The sequence below is a fragment of the Primulina huaijiensis genome, chromosome 11 (genome assembly GCF_012295235.1).
Source record: "Primulina huaijiensis isolate GDHJ02 chromosome 11, ASM1229523v2, whole genome shotgun sequence".
Taxonomy (NCBI): Eukaryota; Viridiplantae; Streptophyta; class Magnoliopsida; order Lamiales; family Gesneriaceae; genus Primulina; species Primulina huaijiensis.
The window spans coordinates 16,283,012-16,306,902 of NC_133316.1; the positions used below are offsets into that span (position 1 = coordinate 16,283,012).

Here is a 23,891-nt window from a genome sequence, read left to right on the forward strand (position 1 = left end):
TCTCTCCAAATATTTTTCACCAAGTCAAACACCATAATTAAGAGTCTAAAAGCTGGTATTATCTTTGCAATTTTCGGACTTCAGATTTAGTTGTGTAGACAGCTGAAGAATAGTCACAAGGAGTGATCACGCCTTGTGGAAAATTCACTTCTGAATTTTTCTGCTTCAAGTCTTCCACAAAGTTTCATACTGAAAATTTTAATTGTGATATAAAATCACTTTTTTTAGCTCATATTTATCCCCAAGAGCAGAAAAATTCCTCCTATAACGAAATAACACAAAATTGTATCAATTAAGCATGTCGGAACTGACAAAAGCGGGAAATATGACAACAAAAACACAAACTATTACAAGCCTATCAGTGTTCCTTGTTTGGATCACAGTAGAGAAACCAAACGATTTGTGCATTGAAACTAGATCGTCCAAATTTCCGAAATTTGAAGACGGTGCAACAGCGCGAGGCACGGCCGTGGAAAGAAGTTAATGGCCGAAAATTTCTCAAGGTGGCCGAGAGCTTCAAAGAATGGGAAGATGAATTTTTTTTTGAATTTTGTGTGCAAAAACTCGAGTTATGTTATATGATCCCTAATAGTATATTTATATAGTGCGATTCATGATCCCATCAAAAATCTCTCTCCTAGCTATCAGTATTCATAATCCTTGTCTCATCACGACTTTTAATTTTTATTAAATAAAATTCTCATATTATTATTATATTATGCATTTATCAATTTTTGATAATGCATGATATATTAATATTATATATCCATATAAATTGTATATATAAACATTAATATATTTACACATGCATATTTAATACATGCATAGATATATTAATTATCCATTATTTAATTTATATAATTAACTCATTATTTAATTAATTCTATACTCCTCTAGAACATTTTATGAGAATGTATACATATTAATAGTCACCGGTACGATCATTTAATCAGTAAATTCTAAAGCCACAAAATAAATGATTCCGAACTCATTATAACCCCGATCGACGATCCGACAGCGCCGATGTATCAAGGATACAAGTCTTGTTCATATAATGAAAATAAAAAATTTTGAAGATCAAAATTTTCACTTACCATCTTGGGCAGCTACCAGTTTAGTTAACTCTTTCACAAAAAATAGGAAGTTCCACTTTCATTTCTCAATTAGCAATTAAGCTAGCTTCCATTTCTTTCATCTTATGGAATCATCTTATAAAGTCCTTTAGAAGTATCATGTTTGATCTCCATCAAACTATAGTCGCCAAATTCAACTTCTTGAACTTTGACTTTCTCAACAGAAATATAGAGTCTCATACTTGTGTGACCCTCGATGGTTTAGAGATACAACTAGCCGTGAGTTCACATCTCTATGTGATTCATAATACCATTTATTCTTATTCGAGATTACCCTGATTAGCCTCATTTTTTTCATCAACTCCTTGATCAAGAATGTTAAAACTCTTTTCTGATTACACCATCGGATCATGATAAGAGCGTCTAATAGCATCACCCAAGATCCCCTAGATATCGCTGATAGTGTCTACAAGAACCTTAAGTTATGGTTAACGTATAGTACGGTTCCTTCAACACATATATTCCGATCGAATCAAAAACCATTGGTATATCGAGAGTTACATATTAATTCAATAATGATGCGTTGTATCTTTGAGTACTAATATTAGCATGGTATGTGCAATTAAGATAACACATTTCCTAAAGCACATTTCTTGTTGTGACTAGAGACTCCTTGCACTATTAACTCTTCAGATCACATAGGATATCTTCACCCGTAGGCAAACAGTGAATCCACGATTATAATGCATTTGCTCATACGTATTTCGAAACTACATTCAACCTGCCACCTGATGACCCTCAATGGAGTCGGTAAACAGATCAAAGTGTATGCTAGTATGTATAGTCCTTACATTGTCTCGGGTCAAATGACTAATTGTGTACAAGCATAACCGCAGACTATCCACTCGATAAGTGAGAACCACTTGGACAGTCCGAGAGGAGGTTGTTCAGTGCATCATGATATGATAATTAATCTGCATGAATGGACATCTCCATGTCCTTGCCAATGAAACATGGCGTTTACATCACAGGTGTTAGTCTCAAGCTCAAGCGACCTCTATCCTTATTTTAGATGTCTGATTTGACTAAGAACTTGTTTGGAATATACGTACACTTCTTAATAAGTTTCCCGATCTTACGTTGCAAGACAGACCTCATGGTACCTATTGTATATTCAAGGACTTTATCTATGCAGCTTGCATGGGTATACAGATAAAGCAAAATTTCATAATTTGATAAAATCATAAAGTATTATTAAAATGAAGATCGTTTTACATTAGAGTCAATAAAATCCCAAGCCACAAGTTGGCTTGCTAGACACCTATTCTAACAATCTCTCACTTGCACTATAGCTAACTACCCATAGATCTTAGACACATTGCTTCATGATGGTTTTCCGACAATCTCCCAGATGATATGAAACTTTCTCGGTATATGTTTGGATCGCTGATGAGACCTATGTTCCTTTGATTGTGCAATGGCATCGGTTTTGTTACGTAGACTGGGACTGGATCAACTGCTTGAGGGATGATACCCAACTCTTGAACGAATTTCCTCATCCAAACACCCTCATTTGTTGCAGCCGATGCAATTATGTATTCGGCCTCAGTGGTTGAATCTGCTGTGGTGTCTTGCTTTAAACTATTCCAAGAGACAACACCACCATTGAGCTTGAATACAAATCCAGAGGTTGATTTCGAATCATCCACATTTGATTGAAAGTTAGAATCAGTATAGCCTTCCAATTATAATTCTCCACTCCCATAAACCAAGAACAAATTCTTAGTTCTTCTCAAGTACTTAAGAATTTCTTTCACGGCTTTCCAATACAATGGACCAGGATTCTACTGATATCTACTTGCAACACTCGGTGCATATATATTATCATGTCGAATAGATATCATAACATACATAATACTACCTATAGCAGACGTGTATGGAATGCGGCTCATGGTTTCTATCTCTTCATCAGTATTAGGGCACATAGACTTGGATAGAGTCACACCATGAGGCTTGGACTCCTCTATAGAGAATCTCCTCGGTATAGTATTGATATATGTGGATTGGGTGAGCCCTAGCATCTTTTTTGATCTATCCCAATAGATCTGTATTCCTAATATATATGATGATTCACCCATATCTTTCATGGAGAATGTAACAGCTAACCATACTTTAGTTGATTGCAATATCCCTACATCATTCCCAATGAGTAGTAGTATGTCATCAACGTAAAGTACCAGGAATTTCACTGCAGTCACACCAAATTTCTTGTATACACAAGGTTTCTCAGGATTATTGAAAAAATAAAATTATTTGATAGTGTTGTCAAATTTGAGGTTCCAACTCCTTGATGCCTGTTTGAATCAATAAATGGATCTTCGAAGTTTGCATATTTTTATGTTCATCTCCTATTGATGTGAATCCTTCAGGTTGAGACATGTAAATCTCTTCCTTAATGTCTCCATTAAGGAATGTTGTCTTCACATCCATCTGCCATATTTCATAGTCATACCATGCTGCTATGACTAGCAGCATCCTAATTAACTTGAACATCGCGACCGGAGAAAAAGTTCCCTCATAGTCAAGATCTTGCCTTTTTGTGTATCTTTTTGCAACCAATCTCTCCTTGAAGGTCACCACCTTCCCATCCGCTCCAAGTTTCCTGTTCTAAATCCATTTGCATCCTATGGGAACAATTGCCTCAGGTAGATCTACCAAGGACCATACTTGGTTCGAATACATGGAGTCCATCTCGGACTGCATGACTTCAAGGCATTTAGATGAATCAACATTAGATAGTGCGTCCTTGAAGTTTCTTGGATCACATCCATGAATGGGCTCATTGGCCCTCTTCAAGAAGCAAGCTCATCTTATTAGGCGGCCTTGAGACCTTTTCGGATCTCCTAAGAGCTTGTGTTTCTTATTTTGTAGTGGGTGGCTCCCGAATCTCATCGAGTTCTATCATCCCGTCTTTTTTATCTAATAGAAACTCCTTCTCTAAGAAGGTGGCATTCCTTGAAAGGAGCACATTTGTTTCATTGGGATCATAGAAGTAATATCCAACGGAGTTCTTTGGATATCTCTCAAAGTAGGAAAAATTGGCTCTACTATCCAATTTGTCTCCCAATGTCTGCTTCACATAAGCAGGACATCTCCATATTCTTAGGTAAGAATATTTGGGAGGCTTTCACATTCATATCTCATACGGATTTTTATCAACTGCTTTTGTATGGACATGATTCAACAAGGTTTTGTCTGTTTCAAGCGTAAATCCCCAAAGAGATGATGGCAATTCAGTGAATCTCATTATAGATCGAACCATATACATCATGTCCGATTACGACGTTCTGAAACACCATTCAACTTAGGTGTGGCAGGTGAAGTCCAATGTGAGATAATCTCATTCTCTTTAAGGTAGTCTTGAAAATCAGTACTCAAGTATTCTCCACCTCGATCTGATCGAAGTGTTTTAATACTCTTTTTTAATTGTTTCTCTACTTTTGCTCTGAATTTTGTGAACCATTCAAAGGCTTCAGACTTGTATTTCATTAAATACACATACCCATATCTCGAATGGTCATCAATAAAGCTAATGAAGTATGATTGGCCATATCTCGTGCTAAAACTTAGCGAGCCACATACATCTGTATGGTTCAAATCCAACAAATCACGTGCATGTTCCATTTTCCCTAGGAAATGGGATTTGGTCATCTTTCCTTTCAGACAAGACTCGTATGTCTCCAGATAATTTATGTCTGGCGAGTCAAACATGCCCTCTCCCACTAGCTTGTGTATCCTTATTTGAGAAATATGTCCTAGCCAAGCGTGCCACAAGTGTGCTTGATTTATACTATCTCATTTCTCTTGTTTGTTGTTGAAATTGTATTTACTGGGTCATTTACTTATTATTGTCAAAACATTTCTGGTCCAGATAATTTCTTACTTCCAAACTTCTTGCAGTGAAACAAAAATGTTCTGACTTATCGGGCTTCGTGTGTCATTTAAGTGTCATTTGTTGCTTGCCTCTTTTTTTTTTTTTGTAAGGGCAGAACATTTCTTTCCCTTACCTTGTGGGCCATTTTTTGTCCCTGCTGAGAAGCCCACTAGAAAGTAATATTTTCCTGCTTTATGGTGACCTCATAAGTTATAAGTATATTTACTAGCTCTTTAAGGCTATCATCTATTTTATTCAAATTGAAGTTCATCATAAACCCGTCAAATGAGGAGGAGAATGACAACAAAATGATATCATCAAGTAACTCGTTAGGAATCACCATTTCCAGGTGCGCCACCTTCTTAATAAGCTCTATCATATGCACACCACGCTCATGGACTAGAACCCATCTTGCATGCGTGTAGTCATGAGCTCCTTGAAAGTGATGTGCATTCGAGTTTCATGCACCATGCAACTCTTGCATGTGCATTTGAATGTCAGCAACATTCGAAATTTCCTCAAACTCTCTCTATAGTTCATTTGACATTGAAGCGAGCATATTACACTTTAGCTTGCACACTATGGTCCCACCATCATGAATGATTTTCCAGTTCATCAAGACTGACATTAGTGTGTACGCCATTTTCTCCCGATTTAGAACAATTTTTCTCAATCAATCTTGAAAATTAGAGTTCGGTTAGCTTGTTTTGATAACAGAAATGGATTACGTGATGAAATCGTAACTGATATGAAACAGACAATCATTACCGTCTATTTTAAATATTTTATAAGATGTAAACTATGAAATTTTATTTTACGAATTGTCTCCCACTATTTTGACATTTTCACTACCATCTAATGAAAACGGGAAATCCAATTTTCTTAGTGTGTACGCAAGGCCCAATCGCTAAATCATGATCACGAATAATATCAGTCATTCACAATTTACAAAAGGTGTAGCCCAATTGCAACTTCTTGCAACCCTCACGTAATTTTGTCTCACGTTTGAGGAGGATCCAATAATATGATCTCATTTCTCTTCACGTGTCGAGCTCGACCCATCAATGTCGAACTTTAGTAGACGGTCGCCATGAGATTCCCAATTTTATGAGCCGAAGTTATGGGAGTTCCACGTAGTTCACATCAAATATGTCAGTAAAAGCCACAGCTTTCCGGCATCCAAGTATCCTTAATTTTATGAGCCAGACACTAACTGAGGGTAACGTTCATCATGCAACGACCGTTGATGGAAGACAAGAAAATATTAAATATTTTTTTAATTTTCCTTTTAATGGACTTGATTTAAATTATAGATCTTATCTAATATTAAGGATATCATTTTAAAAACTTGTGTCATGTTTGTTTGTATGCTTGCCGATTAATGCAATTATTATTATTATTATTATTATAATAACGCACATACTGATTATTTATAATATATCACATACATCATAAATAATAAATGATGATCGATAACCCAGAGCTAATTGATCCATATCAGTCATATATGGATCTATGTCTAGAACCAAGGTAAATTCAGTGATGCAAATGCAATATTACATAAGCTTCCAATATTTTACATGTCATCGATCTTCAAAACACCTTTCGAGGAGCTGGGCCCATCATCTTCAAATCTTGATCTCCCACTAAATCTAATATTTACATTAAATATACATGGCATATTGAGATACAAATTTAGGTGGTGAGAACGGACCATAAACCAGGTCCACTTCCAATTATCCAATAATTAAAAATACAACATGTAAAATATCGTAACATACATCTAGCAAATTGGTCATGACTCTCTATCATCTTTTTATCATATAATATCAAATATTATATTAATTCAATAATATTACATAATATCTACAAATCATATATCTTGTAAATTATCACTAACCGTCACAATTATCAATTAATTAATTTTTTTGTAAAAACTCTTTTTTACTATAAATAATTAAAATTCAATTCAAATTTTATTTCGTAAGAAAATTCAACAATTGGATCAAAATTTATTTTTCATGAACAATTTGATCAATTTTTAGAAAATATAAATTTTGACCTGTAAATTTCAAAAAAATTAGAAAACACCCCAGAGACTCCCGGAAAAAAAGTCCCCATCGGGCAGAGCTACCCAAGACCATCGCGGTCAGCTTGCCCAAGCCCTTGTTGCCCAAAAAATTAGGGCAGTCCCTGCGAGCGGAGGGCTGCATTATTTTTTTTATTATTTAAAAACATGGGCAGCGCTGCCCGCGCGTGCTACCATGAACTTTTCCGGGCAGCCGTGCATATTATTTTTTTTTCAAAAAATTTATTTTCAGGGGCGATGTTTTCTTGGAATTTCAAACATGGTTACAAATAAGAAACCCAACATAATTTTGAATTAAAACATACGATTGAGAATAACTAGCTTTGATACCACTGTTGGGCACCGTTTTCTCGCACCCAAGGGGCAGCGGAAGTTTTAAAATTTTGTTTCGACATTCAAAAATATCATTGAGAGTCGTATAAATTAAACCATCCATAGGATGTTTAGTTATTATATCTGCGCATATATAACACTCGACACCAAACCAATCTAGGATTAACGGAGATGGATCTTCTTGTATTTCTCTTCAAACAGATCTTCTTCCTCTTGATCGTCTAATTCGGTCCATGATCAGAGACTGTGTTCCTCGCTTGGATCACACTAGAAAAACCAAACGATTTGTACATTGAGTCTGGATCGTCCAATGTGGCCGAGAATTTCTCTTAATTTTCTCAAGGTGGCCGAGAGCTTGAAAGAATGGGAGGGGGAATTTTTTGTGAATTTTGTATGCAAAAACTCGAGTTATGTTATATGCCCACTATTAGTATATTTATAGAATGTGATTTCTAATCTTATCAGAAATCTCTCTCCCATCATGATTCTTAATATTTGTCTCATTAGGACTCTTAATTTTCATCAAATAAAATTCTCATATTATTATTATATCATGTATTTATCAACTTTGATAATGCATGATATATTAATATTATATATACACATATTTTATATCTTCATATAAAATGTATATATATAAATATTAATATTTTTACACATGGACATTTAATACATGCATAGACATATTAATAATTTCATTATTTAATTTATCAAATTAACTCATTAGTTAATTGAATCTACACCCCTCTAGAATATTTTATGAGAATTTGTATATATTAGTACTCATTACTACTAGTATGATCATTTAATCAATAAGTTCTAAATTCACTAAATAAATTATTTTGAACTCATTATAATTTCGATCGACGATCCGACAGCGCGGATATATTAAAAATATAAGTCTCATTCATATAATGAAAATCGACTGGGCAGCTGCCAGTTTAGTTAAATCCTTCACCAAAATAGGTAGTTCTACTTTCCTTCCTCAAATAGCAGTTAAGCTAACTTCCATTTCTTTCATCATATGGAATCAGCTTATAAAATCCTTTATAAGCATCATGTTTGATCTCCATCCAACTATAGTTGCTAAATTCAATTCCTTGAACTTTGACTTTCTCAACGAGAACACAAAGTTCGATAATTGTGAGACCCTCAATGGTTCAAGGATACAACTTTCCGTGAGTTCACATCTCCAAGTGATTCAAAATAACATTTATTTTTATTCAAGCTTACTTTAATTAGCCTCTTTCTTTTCTTCAACTTCTTGATCAAGAATGTCAAAACTCATTTATGATTGCACCTATCGGATTATGGTAAGAGTGTCTACTATCATCGTCACATGATCCCTTAGATATCACTGATAGTACTTTCGAGAATCTTAAGTTATGGTTAGCGTATAGTACGATCTCTTCAACACATATATCACGATCGAATCTGCAACCATTGGTATATTGAGAGTTGCATATTAATTCGATAACGATGCAATGTATCTTTAAGTACTATAGTGATATGATATGCGCAACTAGGAAAACACCTTTTTCTAAAGCATATTTCTTGCTCTAGTTAGAGAATCCTTGTATTATTAAATCATCAGATCATATATGATATCTTCACACATAGGCAAACGATGAATCCCCGACTACAATACATTTGCTCCTACGTATTTCGAAACTACACCCAACCTGCCACCTGATGACCCTCAATGGAATCGGTAAACGGATCGAAGTGCATGCTAGTATGTATAGCTCCTATATTGTTTCGGGTCAAAGGACTAATAGTGTACAATCATAACTACGGACTATTTCACTCGATAAAAGAGAAACACTTGGACAGTCCGAGAAAGGGTTGTTCAATACATCATCATATAATCACTCATTTGTATGATTGAACATCTTCATTCACTTGTCAATGAAACATGACGTTTACATCACAGATGATAGTCTCAAGTTCAAGCGACATTTATCCTTATTTTAGGTGACTGATTCGACTAGGAGTGCTAGATTCAACCAGAGTTCGCACACTCTGTTTAGAATATTCCTAATGAGTTCCATGATTTTATGTTGCGAGGTAGACCTCGTGGTACCTGTTGGATATTCAAAGACTTTATCTATGCAGCTTGCATGTGTATACAGATAAAGTAAAATGTCATAATTAGATAAAATCGTAAAATATTATTAAAATAAAAAATTTTACATTAGAATCAATAAAAACTCAAATCAGAAGTTGACTCGCTGAACACGTATTCTAAAAAAAAAAAAAAAAAAACCAGTATATCTTACACGCTTTCGGCAAACGTTCAACTTTTAATTTATATGATGCGAAATTAATAAGTAACTTACACCTACTACCTGTTGTCAACATACAGACAATTATGGCATTCCATTTCTTCTCTTCTCATTGAGCAAAAGAATTGCTCAATGAGATCCGATTGATTAGCTTTACTTCATATTCCATTTTCCCCATTAAAAACCCAACGAAAATCACGAAAAGTAGGATAAGGATATTCAGAGAAATTTTGTGGATCACACACTTGTTTTCCAGGATAAAGGAGAGAAGAATTCCGTCCCAGATTTGCGTTGAAATTCAAAGAGAGAGCATTATGAGCGGTAAAGTGGCGGCGGGGGCCAAGTTAGACGACGAGCAACTGGCTCAGCTCCGCGATATTTTCAGATCATTCGACAGAAACAACGACGGGAGCTTAACGGAGCTGGAGCTCGGGTCGCTCCTTCGATCTCTCGGATTGAAGCCGAGCCCGGATCAGCTGGATTCTTTGATTCAGAAGGCGGACAGGAACAGCAACGGGTTGGTTGAGTTCTCGGAGTTCGTGGCCCTGGTGGCGCCGGAGCTCCTGCCGGCGAAATCTCCTTACACAGAGTATCAGTTGAAGCATCTATTCAAGATGTTTGACAGAGACGGAAATGGGTATATCACGGCGGCGGAGCTGGCCCACTCGATGGCCAAGCTCGGCCACGCGTTGACCGTGGAGGAGCTGACGGGGATGATCCGGGAGGCGGATACGGACGGCGACGGGCGGATCAGTTTCCCGGAGTTCTCGCAGGCTATTGTGTCTGCTGCATTTGATAATTGCTGGAATTGAACAACGAATTGCATTTGGAACAGGAATACCTTTTTTTTTTTGTTGGGGGTTTTGTGGAATGCAATAAATATAGATGGGAAAATTTGTGTGTGTTTCGCTTTGAATGCGCTTGATTTTGAGTATGATCATCATATACATAGTGAAAACTTCTCTCTTTTGATTGTATTCTCACTCTTCTGGATTTACAATTTTGTCGTTCATATCACATTTTTATTGTGAGAACCACCAATGCAGCAACTACTTCATTCGCATTATCAAGATCAATGAGCCAAAGGGCCAAAGAATTTGAAATGTTTTAGGCATCATGTCAATCCAATGGACTCAAAGATATGCATCCCAATTTAGCTTATAGCAAGTTCAAGAGTTTCAAGAGACTCATTCATTTGAAATGGTAGACTTGTAACAGAACTAATAAGTATGAAATAGTGACATTTAAAGGAATAAATGATCAGGAATTGATGATCATTCAGCTCCTACACTTGAAGCCTATAAATAGAAGTCTAAAGTTGGCAAATATCACACCTAAATCACTCCAAATTTTAGACTACCAGCTGCCAAGGGAAGAACGAAACTTTGCTTCCATTTTCAAGATTTTCAAGCCGAAGTTATGTCCAAATGTTCGAATTCAAGTAAAGCTCTTGTCATTTTCGAGCCTATCAGACGATCAAGTGAGTGATCTTATATTTTACACTATATTTGGTATCCGAATTGATTCTATTTTTAAAAATATCGTTCGAGCATGAATTATTCATTTCGTGTCGTGTCTTTCAGAAGATCGAATCGTCTGGTCTTCGCTAATTTTTGTGGCTGGAAACTCAAGAAATTTACTCATCAGAGTTTCTAACCATCTATGAATTCAGCATCGTCATTGATGATGGAAAGATCCAAATGAAGGTCAACAATCACTCTATGATTGTTGATGAAGAGTTTTTCAGGAATTTATTCAATCTGCCAGCTGAAGACCTTTCAAGTTTCTCCGAAGTGGCTGCTGCAGATATTGAAGAAATGCAGACCTTGCTCTCAGCTAGCGGGAAGATGATAAAAGTATCTGAGGCTAAGAGGGAACTAAAGCCAGAGTTCCAGCTGCTAGCTAATATTGCTGTCAAGGGCATCTTGGCCAAGGTTGGTTCCTTCGCAGCCTTAACTATTGAGAAGTTTCAAATGATGACAGCCATCATCAAAGGAATTCAGATGAACTGGTCATTGATTTTGTTCACTATCTGGAAGAACATGGTGCAATCGACCAAGCAGTTGAAGAGATTTGCATTACAGCTGAGAAAACTGATCGAAGATTTGCATTACAGTTGTCCGCCCGACCATACTTCCACAGGCACTGCCGAAAGGTGTGCTCATTCGAGAAGTGGTGGACACAATTGGATCAGGACTTGATCTCCAACACACCATAACTGATCCAAAGGGCAAGGCCAAGCTGATTGAAGAATCAATGCCGAATAATTTCATTCAGACTCAGATCGAACTCATCATGGACGAAATCAATGAATATCCTGAGGTGAAGATTGAACATTACGTTGAATGGGTACAGTTCAAAAATGTCACCCTAGCCAAGTAGCTAAAGAAGAAATATGTCGTTAAAAGATTTATTTCATTAGAGTCAGCAGTGATGAAGGCAGTTAAAACCACTTTGGTTGCACAAGAAATGGAGAGAAGAGCATACTTCTTCGATTTGATGAGAGTCAAGTGGTTGACTGAAGTAATTGCTGAGCTGAAGAAGAACTATGATCCAGCCGAACCTACTTCATAAGCCGATAGGATAGTCTTTCAACAACTGGATTCTGATCTCATCACCCTCCAACTCAAAGTAAAGAATTGAGAGATGGGGCAGAAGCTGCAGACTCCAGTAGAGACGAGCAGTCCAACACCAGCTGAGAAGTTCAGCCAAACTGCTGCTGCTCAGACTTCATCTGAACCAGTTACAACTGACTTAGTTTTGGCACAAACTGCTGAGAAGGCTCCAGAGACAATTCCTCAACCATCTTCTGCAGAAGCTCAACCTTTCTCCTACACCGCATTAATTGTTTTACCAGTTTCTGAACAAGAAGCTCAACTGACCATGTATACAGATGAAGAATTATCCTTAGCCAATGTGGATGAACTGCTGCTATCAGTTACTGAAGATATTCAATAGGAGTTCAGGGAAGAGCAGGGTATCCGTTAACGACGGTTACATAAACCGTTGCTAGTTCAAATCAGCGACGGTTTAAGCGACGGGTAGCAATCACGACCGTCGCTAATTTTAGCGACGGTCATCTGTCAAGATTTCCGTCGCTAATTTGTTTCGAAAAGTAAAAAAAATACTTTTAATAATTTAATAAATCTAATAGAAACTAATAATCCAAACTAAAATCGTGTAAAAGAAAAAAAATTAAGTGTTGTGAAGTAGTAAAATCGTGTAAAAGAGAAAAATTTTAAGTGTTATAAAGTGGTTAGAAAAATTTTACGTGTTGTGTGAAAGTGATAAAATTGTGTAAGAAAAAAAATTTTAAGTGTTGTGTGAAGTGATGAAATGGTGTAAGAGAGAACAATTTTAAGTGTTATGAAGTTGTGAGAAAATTTTTAAGTGTTGTGTGAAGTGATAAAATGGTGTAAAAGAAAAAAATTTTAAGTGTTGTGGAGGAAAATGGAACGAAAATGACGATATTTATAGATAGTTTGCGACGGGTTTTGGTTAAACCGTCGCTATTTGCGACGGCAAATGATAAACCGTCGCATATTTTTATTTGGCAATGGTTTGGATTCAAACCGTTGCTAAAATTAGCGACGGTTTCAAAACAATGTCGCTAATTTTAGCGACGGGTTTGTCGATACCGTCGCTAAATTTAAAGATGCGACGGGTTTGTTTAAAACAGTCGCTAAGATTAGCGACGGTTATTTCAAAACCGTCGCTAAATTTAGCGACGGTTTTTGAAATAACCGTCGCTAAATATTGCAACGTTTTCCAAAACCGTTGTTGTTTGTCAAAAAAACCACGCTAATCGACAACGATTTCTTCAAACCTTTGTCAATTATCCAAAAAAACACGCTAATCGACAACCGTTGTCGTTGACCCAAAAAAACGCTCAAAGACAACGGTTCTATAAAACCGTTGTCATTGATCCCAAAAACCGTTGTCTTTGACCCCAAAAAGACAACGGTTTTTAAAAACCGTTGTCTTTGCCACCCAAAAGACAACGGTTTTCGATAAAACCGTTGTTAAAAAACATATGACAACGATTTTTGTGAAAAACCGTTGTCGTATGTGCGTTGTTGTATGCAGAATTTCTTGTAGTGCATCAGTTTCAACTAAACTGATATCCACTACCTTGGTGGTTCCTGAAACTTTCTTCATTTATGAAGCTTCCCATCAACTTATATTTGCTGGAAAGAAGACTGATGAGGAACCTACTGCATCTACTGATCATCAGTATCAACCTCAGATTCTTTCTATACAAGAAGAAGCCGTAATCGAAGTTGCTGAGGATGTGGACCAGGATGCTGGCCCTGGACAGTTAGCAGTTGTTGATTTCAGTGGGAAGGGAAAGGGAAAGCCCTAGCTGTTGTTGAAACCTTCTCTCCTGAACTACCGCTCGTAACTGATAGAGTGCTCGAGAATATCCTGTCCAATTTGACAGATCTTGGGTCAACAGTCTCTCACGTCAAGTCTAATCAACAGCTTCATTCTTTAAGTCTAGACACTCCAAACAACCGTACTATGAAATACTTATAGAAGCTGATTAAATAAGTGTCTGATCTGTTCACAACTGTTGAAAGGATGAAAAGAAAGGCAGACACAACTCCTAAACTGGTCACCTCCCAAGAACTACTCTGCAACCAAATTGACTTTGTGCACATCAGCCTATCAAAGAAGATTGATATTGTACAAAATCAGTTAGCTGAGGTTTTCGCTCAAATCAGTTAAGCATTACTCCTATTTTCCAGGTGGCGGGTATTGACAAAAAAAGGGAAAAGCAGAAGAATACAGCAGAGACAGCAAAAAACGTAGTGAACCAGACAGTTCAACTGATAAAAGACTAGCTGACAAGAAAGCCAAGAAATGAACAAGTGTCCGACATCAATTATATAGTCTGAGGAGCGTATACATGTTTTTAAACTTTTTATTTTGAAATTTTTGTACGAATCCATACTTACTTCTTTCAAAATTAATGAAAAATTTATTCTTATTCATGTACGAATATGTACATCTCAGAAGATACAGATAATCAGTTTCAAATAATCTAAATAATTTCAGATAATTCAGATAAAGAGTTCAAAACTTTAAGTTTTGTCAAACACCGAAAAGATAGAAATTATTGGAATTTATAAGTTTCAGAGTTTGACAAACTAATCAGTAACCTAACAGAATACATGAACTGAACCAGTAACTAAACTGAAAGAACGCAACTGATCTCAGAACTTAAGGAGACTTATCGGACTAAAACGGAACAAGAACTAAAGTAAATAAACTTAAGTTTTGATAAGAATTAATAAGTCTCAAACTGATAAATCAGATATTGACAAACAGATTGGATATCAGAACTAAAGCCTAGAACTGATATAACAATCGAGACTAGAACCGATAGCAGAACGTTCAAACTGAAAGGACATAAGTTAAAACTGATATAGACCATTTGAACTTATCAGTCGACCAAATTGACTTCTGATCAGTTAGCCACGTCACCAGCTGCAATTTGAATCTCAGCAGACAAACTGACAATCCGTACCAAAGCAAGAGAGATGAAGCATAATAGTCCGATACATCGTACCTCTGTCAGAAAAAAATTTGTCCACATAGACTAAAAGAGACACAACAAATATCATTAATTAATGCATTCAATGTGACCGTTAGGATCGAAGACTATAAATAGCTGAGAAGTTCGTTCGTGAAGAAGTTAGTGAAGCAAGTGAAAAACAACATTCAGTAATGAACTACAAAATCCATCAGTTTTTCAATCAGTAACGATTTACTTTCAAGTTTCTATTCAGTTTGAAAATCACAATCATTAACTCACAACTCATTAATACATTTATAGCATTCAAACTATTCATTCGAGCTATTCAGTTATCAACTGATAAGTTTTGTAATAAAAACTAAGAGTTTCAGTTTGACAATGTTTAAATTCAAATTTGAAATGGATTATTACAGACTCGTTGTAATTAATCAAAGTCTTTTAGTAAATTCTTATCCTTGAAATAGAAGGGGTGATGTAGGAGCATTTGAAGTTTCTGAACATCTATAAAAATCTTCGTGAGCATTACACTTATTCATTCAGTTATCACGATACATTAACCAAATTATTCAATTTATCCCTCAGTTTATTTTCGCACTATTATTAGATAACTGATCGATATAGACATACAATGTTTCAGGAACTGCTTCTCAAAAAACTGATTCATATTCGAAAAAGAGTTCACAAAGTTAAAGTGTTTATCCAACCCCTTAGTTCTAAAGACTTTACCCATATTAACTGATTCTAAACAATTCGGTTATTAAAAATTTTATTAGATCGATAACCGAACCGATTAAATGGGCCGAAGGAGACACAGTGGGCCAGGAACGAAAGATCTTGTGTGATTAAACATCAAGCTCTTATACCTACACCAAACTTATCTTAATATATATTTAATCTCATGTTATCAATAAAAAAAATAGGAAGTTTTTTGTGAGACGATCTTGCGAATCTTCATATGTGAGACGAATCAATATGGCTTATATTTACAATAAAAAAGTAATATTTTTGACATAAAAAATAATATTTTTTAATGTGACCCAAATAGAAAACTCGTATAACAAAATTGATCCATGAGTCTGTCACAAAAAATTTTGTGTAAAAAAATATTATATAATATAACTAGTAGATTATTAACTTTTATTCATTCAGTTATCTCGTGAGTTATACTTTTATTATTTTCATGATTTTTAAAATTTTAACAAATAAACTTCACTTCAAATTGGTAACCAGATCGATCAGAACCAAAGCCACAGAATAGAAGGTTCAAAATGCATAAAGTAGATAAAATAAAATTAAAAAAAGTTTTATGCCAAGTCATAATTGAACCTCCTGAAATAATTATTCCTCTCTCACTGGATTTTCCCTCATCTTCCATCCCACTTGTATTTCAGCATCTTCTAGTACATAAATCAATTAAGCAAATACGATGTGTAACACCAAATATTACAAAAAAAATATAAAATGTGAGTTTAATTACCCCTGATTTCAAATCTGGACCGTACCGCACGGTTCGACCGAGAACACTTCACTGGTCCGACCCAATTTCGCTGGTCCGATTGTCTGATTGAACCGGTCCGATCCTTCGGTTGAACATTCGATCCGACCGTGCACATCCAATCGTCCGATTGAACCCGTCCGATCAACCGGTTGAACATTTATTTTAAGGTCGATGGTTTGATCACTAGTCCCGTGAAGAAAACACTTTAATTACTATATGAGTGATTCATCCACTGCCTTACGTCATTTCTGATCACATCCACAAGCCCAAATTTTCCATATTTCGCTCCAAACGGAGTAAAGCCACCAGTTGTGAACTGCCTATATTGTGCATTACCTCCAGCAGGCCTCCTCGTCGAGGCGATGGTGGGGAAAGGTTTAGGTGACGGATTTCTTGCAGCTGTAAACAATTGTCTGGCTGATTCTTGATTCCCCGATTTTGCACCAAATTTTTGGAAGCCTCCTCGATTGTTCAGCTGAGATGTGCTGCTCAACTGCTTTGTGGTGTTAGTGTTTATGTTGCTGCCAGGGGGAGGATTTCCTCGGATCTGAGCAGATGGCTTCATTCTGTCAAGCCACCGAAGGATCCAGTTCCCAAGATTCCTACCAATTTCAATATCCCTTTCTTGAATATTGCGATGCACTTTGAGTGCCACATCAAATATAGCTCGAGTTCGACTGAAATTTGTAGCAATTTTCCGTGTTAGAAGCAAATTTAATCGACTATAAACCATGACAACTGTGTTTAGAATATCGGATAAGTATTTTAATTCTTAGATATAAATTTATTTTTCTTTCGAATTTAGAATAAGATGATAGGATATGACTTCTATAAATCAGCATGTAACTTTTCATTTCAGACTAATTGAATAATTTTCCTAATGTTTCTTGTTTTTGTAATTGACATGATATCAGAGCCAGAAACAGCCCATGACTAAATACAGCATGCCGACTCTTTCTTCCTCCGATGCCTCATCCTCATTGTTGGCGCTTAAAATTAATCGGGTAAAATTACCTTAAATAGTTTCAGTCCATCATGATGTTATTATGTGGCAAGGGCAAAGATGAACTCTTGAAGCGTCCAGATTCCTCTTATTCAAAATTCTAGGCGTGGAATGCAGAAATAATATGGTCATATCTTGAAATCGACGAAAATTTCTTATTCTATAATTTGACAAAAGAAAAAATGTAGGATGCAACGAGGGATACCCTACTCCTTCAATCGCTTCTGCGATGGTTCTGCCCTTACATCTCATTGCCAGCTTTCTCTCAGTTAATTGATCACGCTGCTACAAATAGCGTGACCAATTCTCTGCTAACAACAAATTCCAGTGGAAAATTAACACAAGGACGAATTTGGTGTGAACAGTGCAAGAAACCTAATCAAAATTTCGAAACTTTTTGGAGAATCCAAGGCAAACTGGAAGATTGGAAGCTTTTGCGACATAGATTTCTTTCTCTGACCCCCCATCTTTAACTGTGGCTCAAATGGAGATTCTTCAAAAGTTGCTCAATCAGTTTCATAACCCACCAAATCCATCTCTTATTGGCATAGGAACTACAACCCAAAAAGGTGAATTTTCTAGTGCTTTTTCTTCCCAGCAAGATCTGCCCAATTCATGGATCATTGATTCCGGCACATCGGACCATGTGAATAGAAATATTTCACTTTTTCACTTATATGTTCCTTTTCAAAACATGCAAACAATCCGAATAGCGAATGGATCTTGCTCCAAGGTGTTTGGTTTTGGTTTAGTGTAGCTGTCTCACAATATTTGTTTAACATCAGTCTTGTTTGTTCCTAACATGCAACTTACTCTCTGTAAGTAAATTCAATGCTGATATGAGGGCACAATTAAATTCTTGGTGACTCGTGTGTTTTTTCAAGATTTGGTATTAGAGAGGACAATTGGCAGTCCTGAACTTTATGCAGGCATGTATATCTTCAAGATGAAAAATCCTCCGAGAAAGTATGACATTGAATCCATCCAGTTCTCCGCTTCATAATTTATTTTATTTTATACTAATAAAGTTGGTAAGATTTTGTTTTGGCATTATCGTTTAGGTCATCCCAATTTTTTGTTCATGGAAAAAGTGATTCATTTCTCATTCAGTAATAAAAATTTCAAGTCTTCGCATCGTGATATTTGTCAATTCCCTAAACAAGAAATACATTAGCCTTACAAACCATATAAAATTCTCTCATTCACAATAACATTTGAGGTCATTGGCATGTCAAAAATATCACTGGATATCTTTGGTTTTTATTGTTTGTAGATGACCATAAACGTCTCTCTTGGGTATTTCTAATTTAATTAAGGATAAGACTGAGACATCCCTAATCTTTAAATAGTCTTTGAAAGAACACTCGAAGTGACTCATTATCTCTTATTCACCAATAATGTCCCACGTCATTTTTAGGGTAATGCTATCCTCACTGCAACTTATCTTATCAATCGAATGTCCTCTCATGCCCTTAACTAAAAAAAAACCGATCCAAGTTCTCGAATTTTACCCAAAAACACACCTTCTCCATGACTTCGCACTTAAGATCTTTGGATGTTCCGTCTTTGTTGACATCGATTCCCATTTTCTGGGCTATTCTCCAAACCAAAAGGGCTACAAGTGGTAATCCCCAACAATGACAAAATTCTACACTTCAATGTATGTAACTTTGTTGAAATTGACCCGTTTTATCTCAACTACTCGATTAAAGGGAAGAATATAAGTAATGAATCTCAACATTGGGAGCTCATAACTCCATCCATACCATCTCTCGAACCATCACCCGATGCTCCTCCGCAAGTCCAACTTTGATACTGGACCAACCTTTCCTGACAGGATGCCCTGTCTCTACTCACGTGGGATGCAACCACAGCTTGAGAGCAAACAGAACCCTATGCAATTTGAGATGAAGTAGCTGTGACACCTAAAATATTTTCTTGGAATGGAAGTAGCTAGATCGTCACTTGGAATCTCAATGTCCCAAAGGAAATATGTTTTAGACCTCTCGAAAGAGACTGGTATGTATGCTCGGGTGTAAACCAGTTGATAAACCTATTGTTTATTAAACCAAACATCAAGGTCGGAATTAAGAAGGATAGTTTGCTAGTTAATAAAGGAAGATTTCAAATTTTGGTGGACGATCTAATATATCTATCTCATACACGTCCTGATATTGGATCTGTCGCGAGTGTTATCAATAAAATTATGAATAATCCACCTAAGGAACACATGGAAGTTGTGTATCGAATATTGAAATACCTGAAAAAGGCGCATGTGAAGGGGATTAATATCAGAAAAACCTCCACCACAAATATCGAAGTCTATAGTGATGCAGATTGGACTGGCTCTCCTATTAGACATTGTACCTCAGGTTATTGCTCCTTTGTGTAGGGAAATCTAGTAACTCGGCGAAGTAAAAAAACAATATGTGGTGGAACACATTAGTGCAAAAGCAGAATTTAGAGCTTTAGCTCGTGAAATCTACGAAGGAATGTGGATTCAAAGACTACTCGGTGAACTACAACTGAAAGGCTATCAGTCGGTGGAATTAATGTGTGACAACCAAGCAGCAATCAATATCACCAAAAATCCGGTTCATCATAATCGAACCAAGCACGTTGAGGTAGACTGATGTTTCACAAGCGAGAAGATTGAAGGGAAGGTTGTGCACCTCAGCTACATTCCTACTCGATTGCAATTGACAGACATCTTAACAAAGGCACTTTTTCGACCTAATTTTGAAGAATTAATTTCCAAGCTGGGCATGATAAACATATACAGCCCAGCTTGCGGAAGAGAGTTGAATATTAGATAAGTATATTAATTCTTAGATATGGATTTATCGTTCTTTTGAATTTAAAAGAAGATTGTATTTAGATTAAATGGTAGAAAGGACTTCTATAAATCTGCATGTAACTTTTCATTTCAGATTAATTGAATGAGAATAATATTTCTTCCTAATGTTTCTTATCTTAGTAATCGACATTGTGCAAAGAAACTACGGATGCTATGTTTGAGAGATACTTAATATTATTAAATGTCAAAATTAACCTATAACCAAATGCCTGCTTTAGAAATCATTAGGCAAAGTGGGGACATGGGAAAGTACAAGTTCTAAAGAAGATAAGTTTTACTCATGTCCCGTACAAGTTCAAAAGAAGATAAGCTTTACTAAATCTACGTGACGTGTTCGCCAAAATTGTTCGTTATCACTTATTTTACTTCAATGGTTAAGACACAATACCAGGATTCAAAACATCACCATATGACATTATGATAAGCCAAAATCAATTGATTAACCAAAGCACCCGACTGATGAGCATTTAGCAACCACCACCACCGCTAGCAAGAGTTCTGCCCTCACCAAACCCAATGAAAGAAAGTTGGGGATCCATATTTACAAGAAGACTGCCTTCACCGCTTTTTTATAATATGTCGGACAGAAAAGTCAGCCCGCAAACACAGAAATGGCAATTTGAGACATAACTAAATAGCACAATGTGAAGTTGACAAGATATTATGGCATATAACTGCTCAGCGTATGTATGTCATAATCCTCAACAAAATTCAAACCAGATAGACTTCTTAGTGTAACTCAGTAAAATAAAAGTGGTAACTCATTCCAACTAATAAAAATTTAACTCAGGCTGTGTTGCCACCACCATGATCATGGTTCTATAATCTGTTATTTTATTATTCGCTAAAATGTGTGATTTCCAAAGAAAAACTAACAGTCTAGTTTTTTAATATCTATGCACTAAAACTCCATAAATATAAAAAAAATTGGAAAAATTAGAAGTTGAATCACAACCAAACTCATTCTCCAAACTTGTTTGTTTTCTCAATCTATTCTAAATCAATCAAACAAACAAATAAACAGCTTTTTGTTTGATTTATCAATAAATCAGTATTACCATACTTTATTTGGTACTAACGAGGGACATGAGCATTAAGATGGGTATTGATATTGACTTAACCTGTTGGTAGATGCAGATGGCAAATGGCAGATGCTGCAGAAGAAAAATAGAGGTACCCAAATACAATGCTGCAATTCGTAGTTTAAATCCAAGCATATTACTAATACAAGTACTGTTCACTTGTTTGGGTGTAGCCAATATACCATAATCATACAATTAAATGGCAATTGGCAAGGTTAGCCATTCAAAGATGGGCCTTTCCCTCAATTTTTAAAGTACTGTCAAAGAATGATTGCGGACATTTTAACATTGGTAAATTGCTGTAGGAACTTCATTCATTAAACTAGATCGACATAAAGGACTAAGGCTGAACTAAACTAACGGAATTCAATTTCTGCACTTTGACCAACCGCAAAAGAAAAACTTAAAGTTGTGTTAGGAGTGAAAATTCTTGTGATGCAGTTTAAACTCTTTTAAAAAAATTGAAAACCATACTCAATTTGGCATTGATTTTTTCTAATTTCCATTTTCCTAAATTTTTGCTTTATTTTTTAAACATTATTGATAATAGTAACACATGTTCATATCCACCATGAAATCCTTCAATCCAAAATAAAGCATTAATTTACCTCAGCACTAAACTAAATTCTCCACTCTTTGTTAGTCATCATTTCCTTTTGACTTACAATTGTAATACAAATCTGTATTTTCCACAACAAACAGCCCAGTTTCTGCCCGGATAATCAATCATCCTGAAAAGGTCAGATTTATAGCTCATCCTCCACCACAGCAATACGTTAGCAGCGTGACAAACAACTAATATCTTTTCACTTCATTTACATATAACTCATTCACCATTTTCAAACAAACTCCAGAAATTTGGTCCAATTTCATGCACAATACAAATAAGAGTGGAACCAGGATTCAAGTTGAAAAGGGGCCGATTCATATTTTTCCACAAAATTCTAGACACAATTACAGGAAACACAAAGATTCCAGCAAACAAAAACAAAAATTGAATCAAAATCCGAAAGCGCGGTAGCATGAAAAACAATCATTACAATACAATAATCGATTCAGAAGCTGAAGGCAATATATTGAAACCAAACAATTAAAGCTAGACGATTATTATCTGTACCTTTGAACGAGTTGACGGGTCTTGGGATATCTAGGGCTAATGAGCCTCCTCTGAAGCTTGAGAGCCAATCTGTAGGTTCTTTTGAGACCCAAAAAATACGCTGTACCCAATGTGATTTCCCATAACACCATGTTTACTGGCGTCTCGGATCGAAGATTTCATCAACAATGCTTTTCTCGAATGTCGTTACAGAAGAACAAGAGAATAAATTTTGTTTCTTTTTTTCTTTATATTGAGAGGAATTTTCGATTTCCCTTTGCTCAAGCCATCTCGTTTTCGATTTTTTTTATAGAAATAACTAAAATGAAAATCTCATGTAAAGTTAGTCCGCAAGACTCAAAGATTAATAAGATATTGGGCCTTCACACGATGGTTAAACCGAAAATGGATGATGGATTCGGTCCAAACCAAGTCTATCGTCCTTTTTATTTATTTGGTTACGCAAAAATATGTCAATATTTGAAATTGTTTGAACTTTTGCTTTGTTTATTGTCAAAGCAAAACTAAGCCTTATAGGAAACTGTCGACGTGTCAACTCAAATGACAATCCAAAATTATCTTCACTTTTCAAGGGCATTCTATGTATAAAAAATTTAGTACTCTTGTGAGGGCCTGTTATGATCTCAGCATCTATAAAATTTCTAACAAGACTACGGCATATTAATATAGTTCCATTGCATGGACCAGGTTCGGGCGCAACATTTCCAAAATCATGATAGGACTTCCTACTTTCAATATGATTTTATGTGGTGGCAAACCACATGGACTAAGAGAACTCAAAAATTCTTCTTGAAAAAGGTTGTCATTGTCGTCTTCTACACTATCCCAAGAGGTATACTCTTTTTCCTCTCCGAGAAACTTGAGAATGAGCATTTGATTACTATTGTCGACATCAACATTTTTTGTTGTGATGATGGCTCTATCAACCATATAGTTTTCATCATTAACAAGATTTATCATATTAGGAAAAATAGAATTAATCAACATCTAAATTGATTGTTCACTTTCCCATGGTATGATAATTGAATCTGATAATTTTATGAAATCAAGATTCACAGTATGTTGCAATCCATCACCTATG

The 23,891-nt window shown here is 35.8% G+C and overlaps 2 protein-coding genes across 2 annotated transcripts; one reads left to right on the forward strand and one right to left on the reverse strand.

Moving 5' to 3' along the window:
- Positions 1-9,745: 9,745 nt before the first annotated feature.
- LOC140988121 (probable calcium-binding protein CML18) lies at positions 9,746-10,748 on the forward strand. The gene has a single exon (XM_073457065.1). It carries the CDS (start codon positions 10,029-10,031, stop codon positions 10,524-10,526), a length of 498 nt encoding a protein of 165 aa, XP_073313166.1. The 5' UTR covers positions 9,746-10,028; the 3' UTR covers positions 10,527-10,748.
- A 6,111-nt stretch (positions 10,749-16,859) lies between these two features.
- Positions 16,860-23,087, reverse strand: LOC140988800 (uncharacterized). Its single transcript, XM_073457870.1, has 2 exons — positions 22,811-23,087; positions 16,860-17,428 (listed from the first exon to the last, which is right to left on the reverse strand). Exons 1-2 carry the CDS (start codon positions 22,939-22,941, stop codon positions 16,957-16,959), a joined length of 603 nt encoding a protein of 200 aa, XP_073313971.1. The 5' UTR covers positions 22,942-23,087; the 3' UTR covers positions 16,860-16,956.
- Between the last annotated feature and the right edge of the window lie 804 nt (positions 23,088-23,891).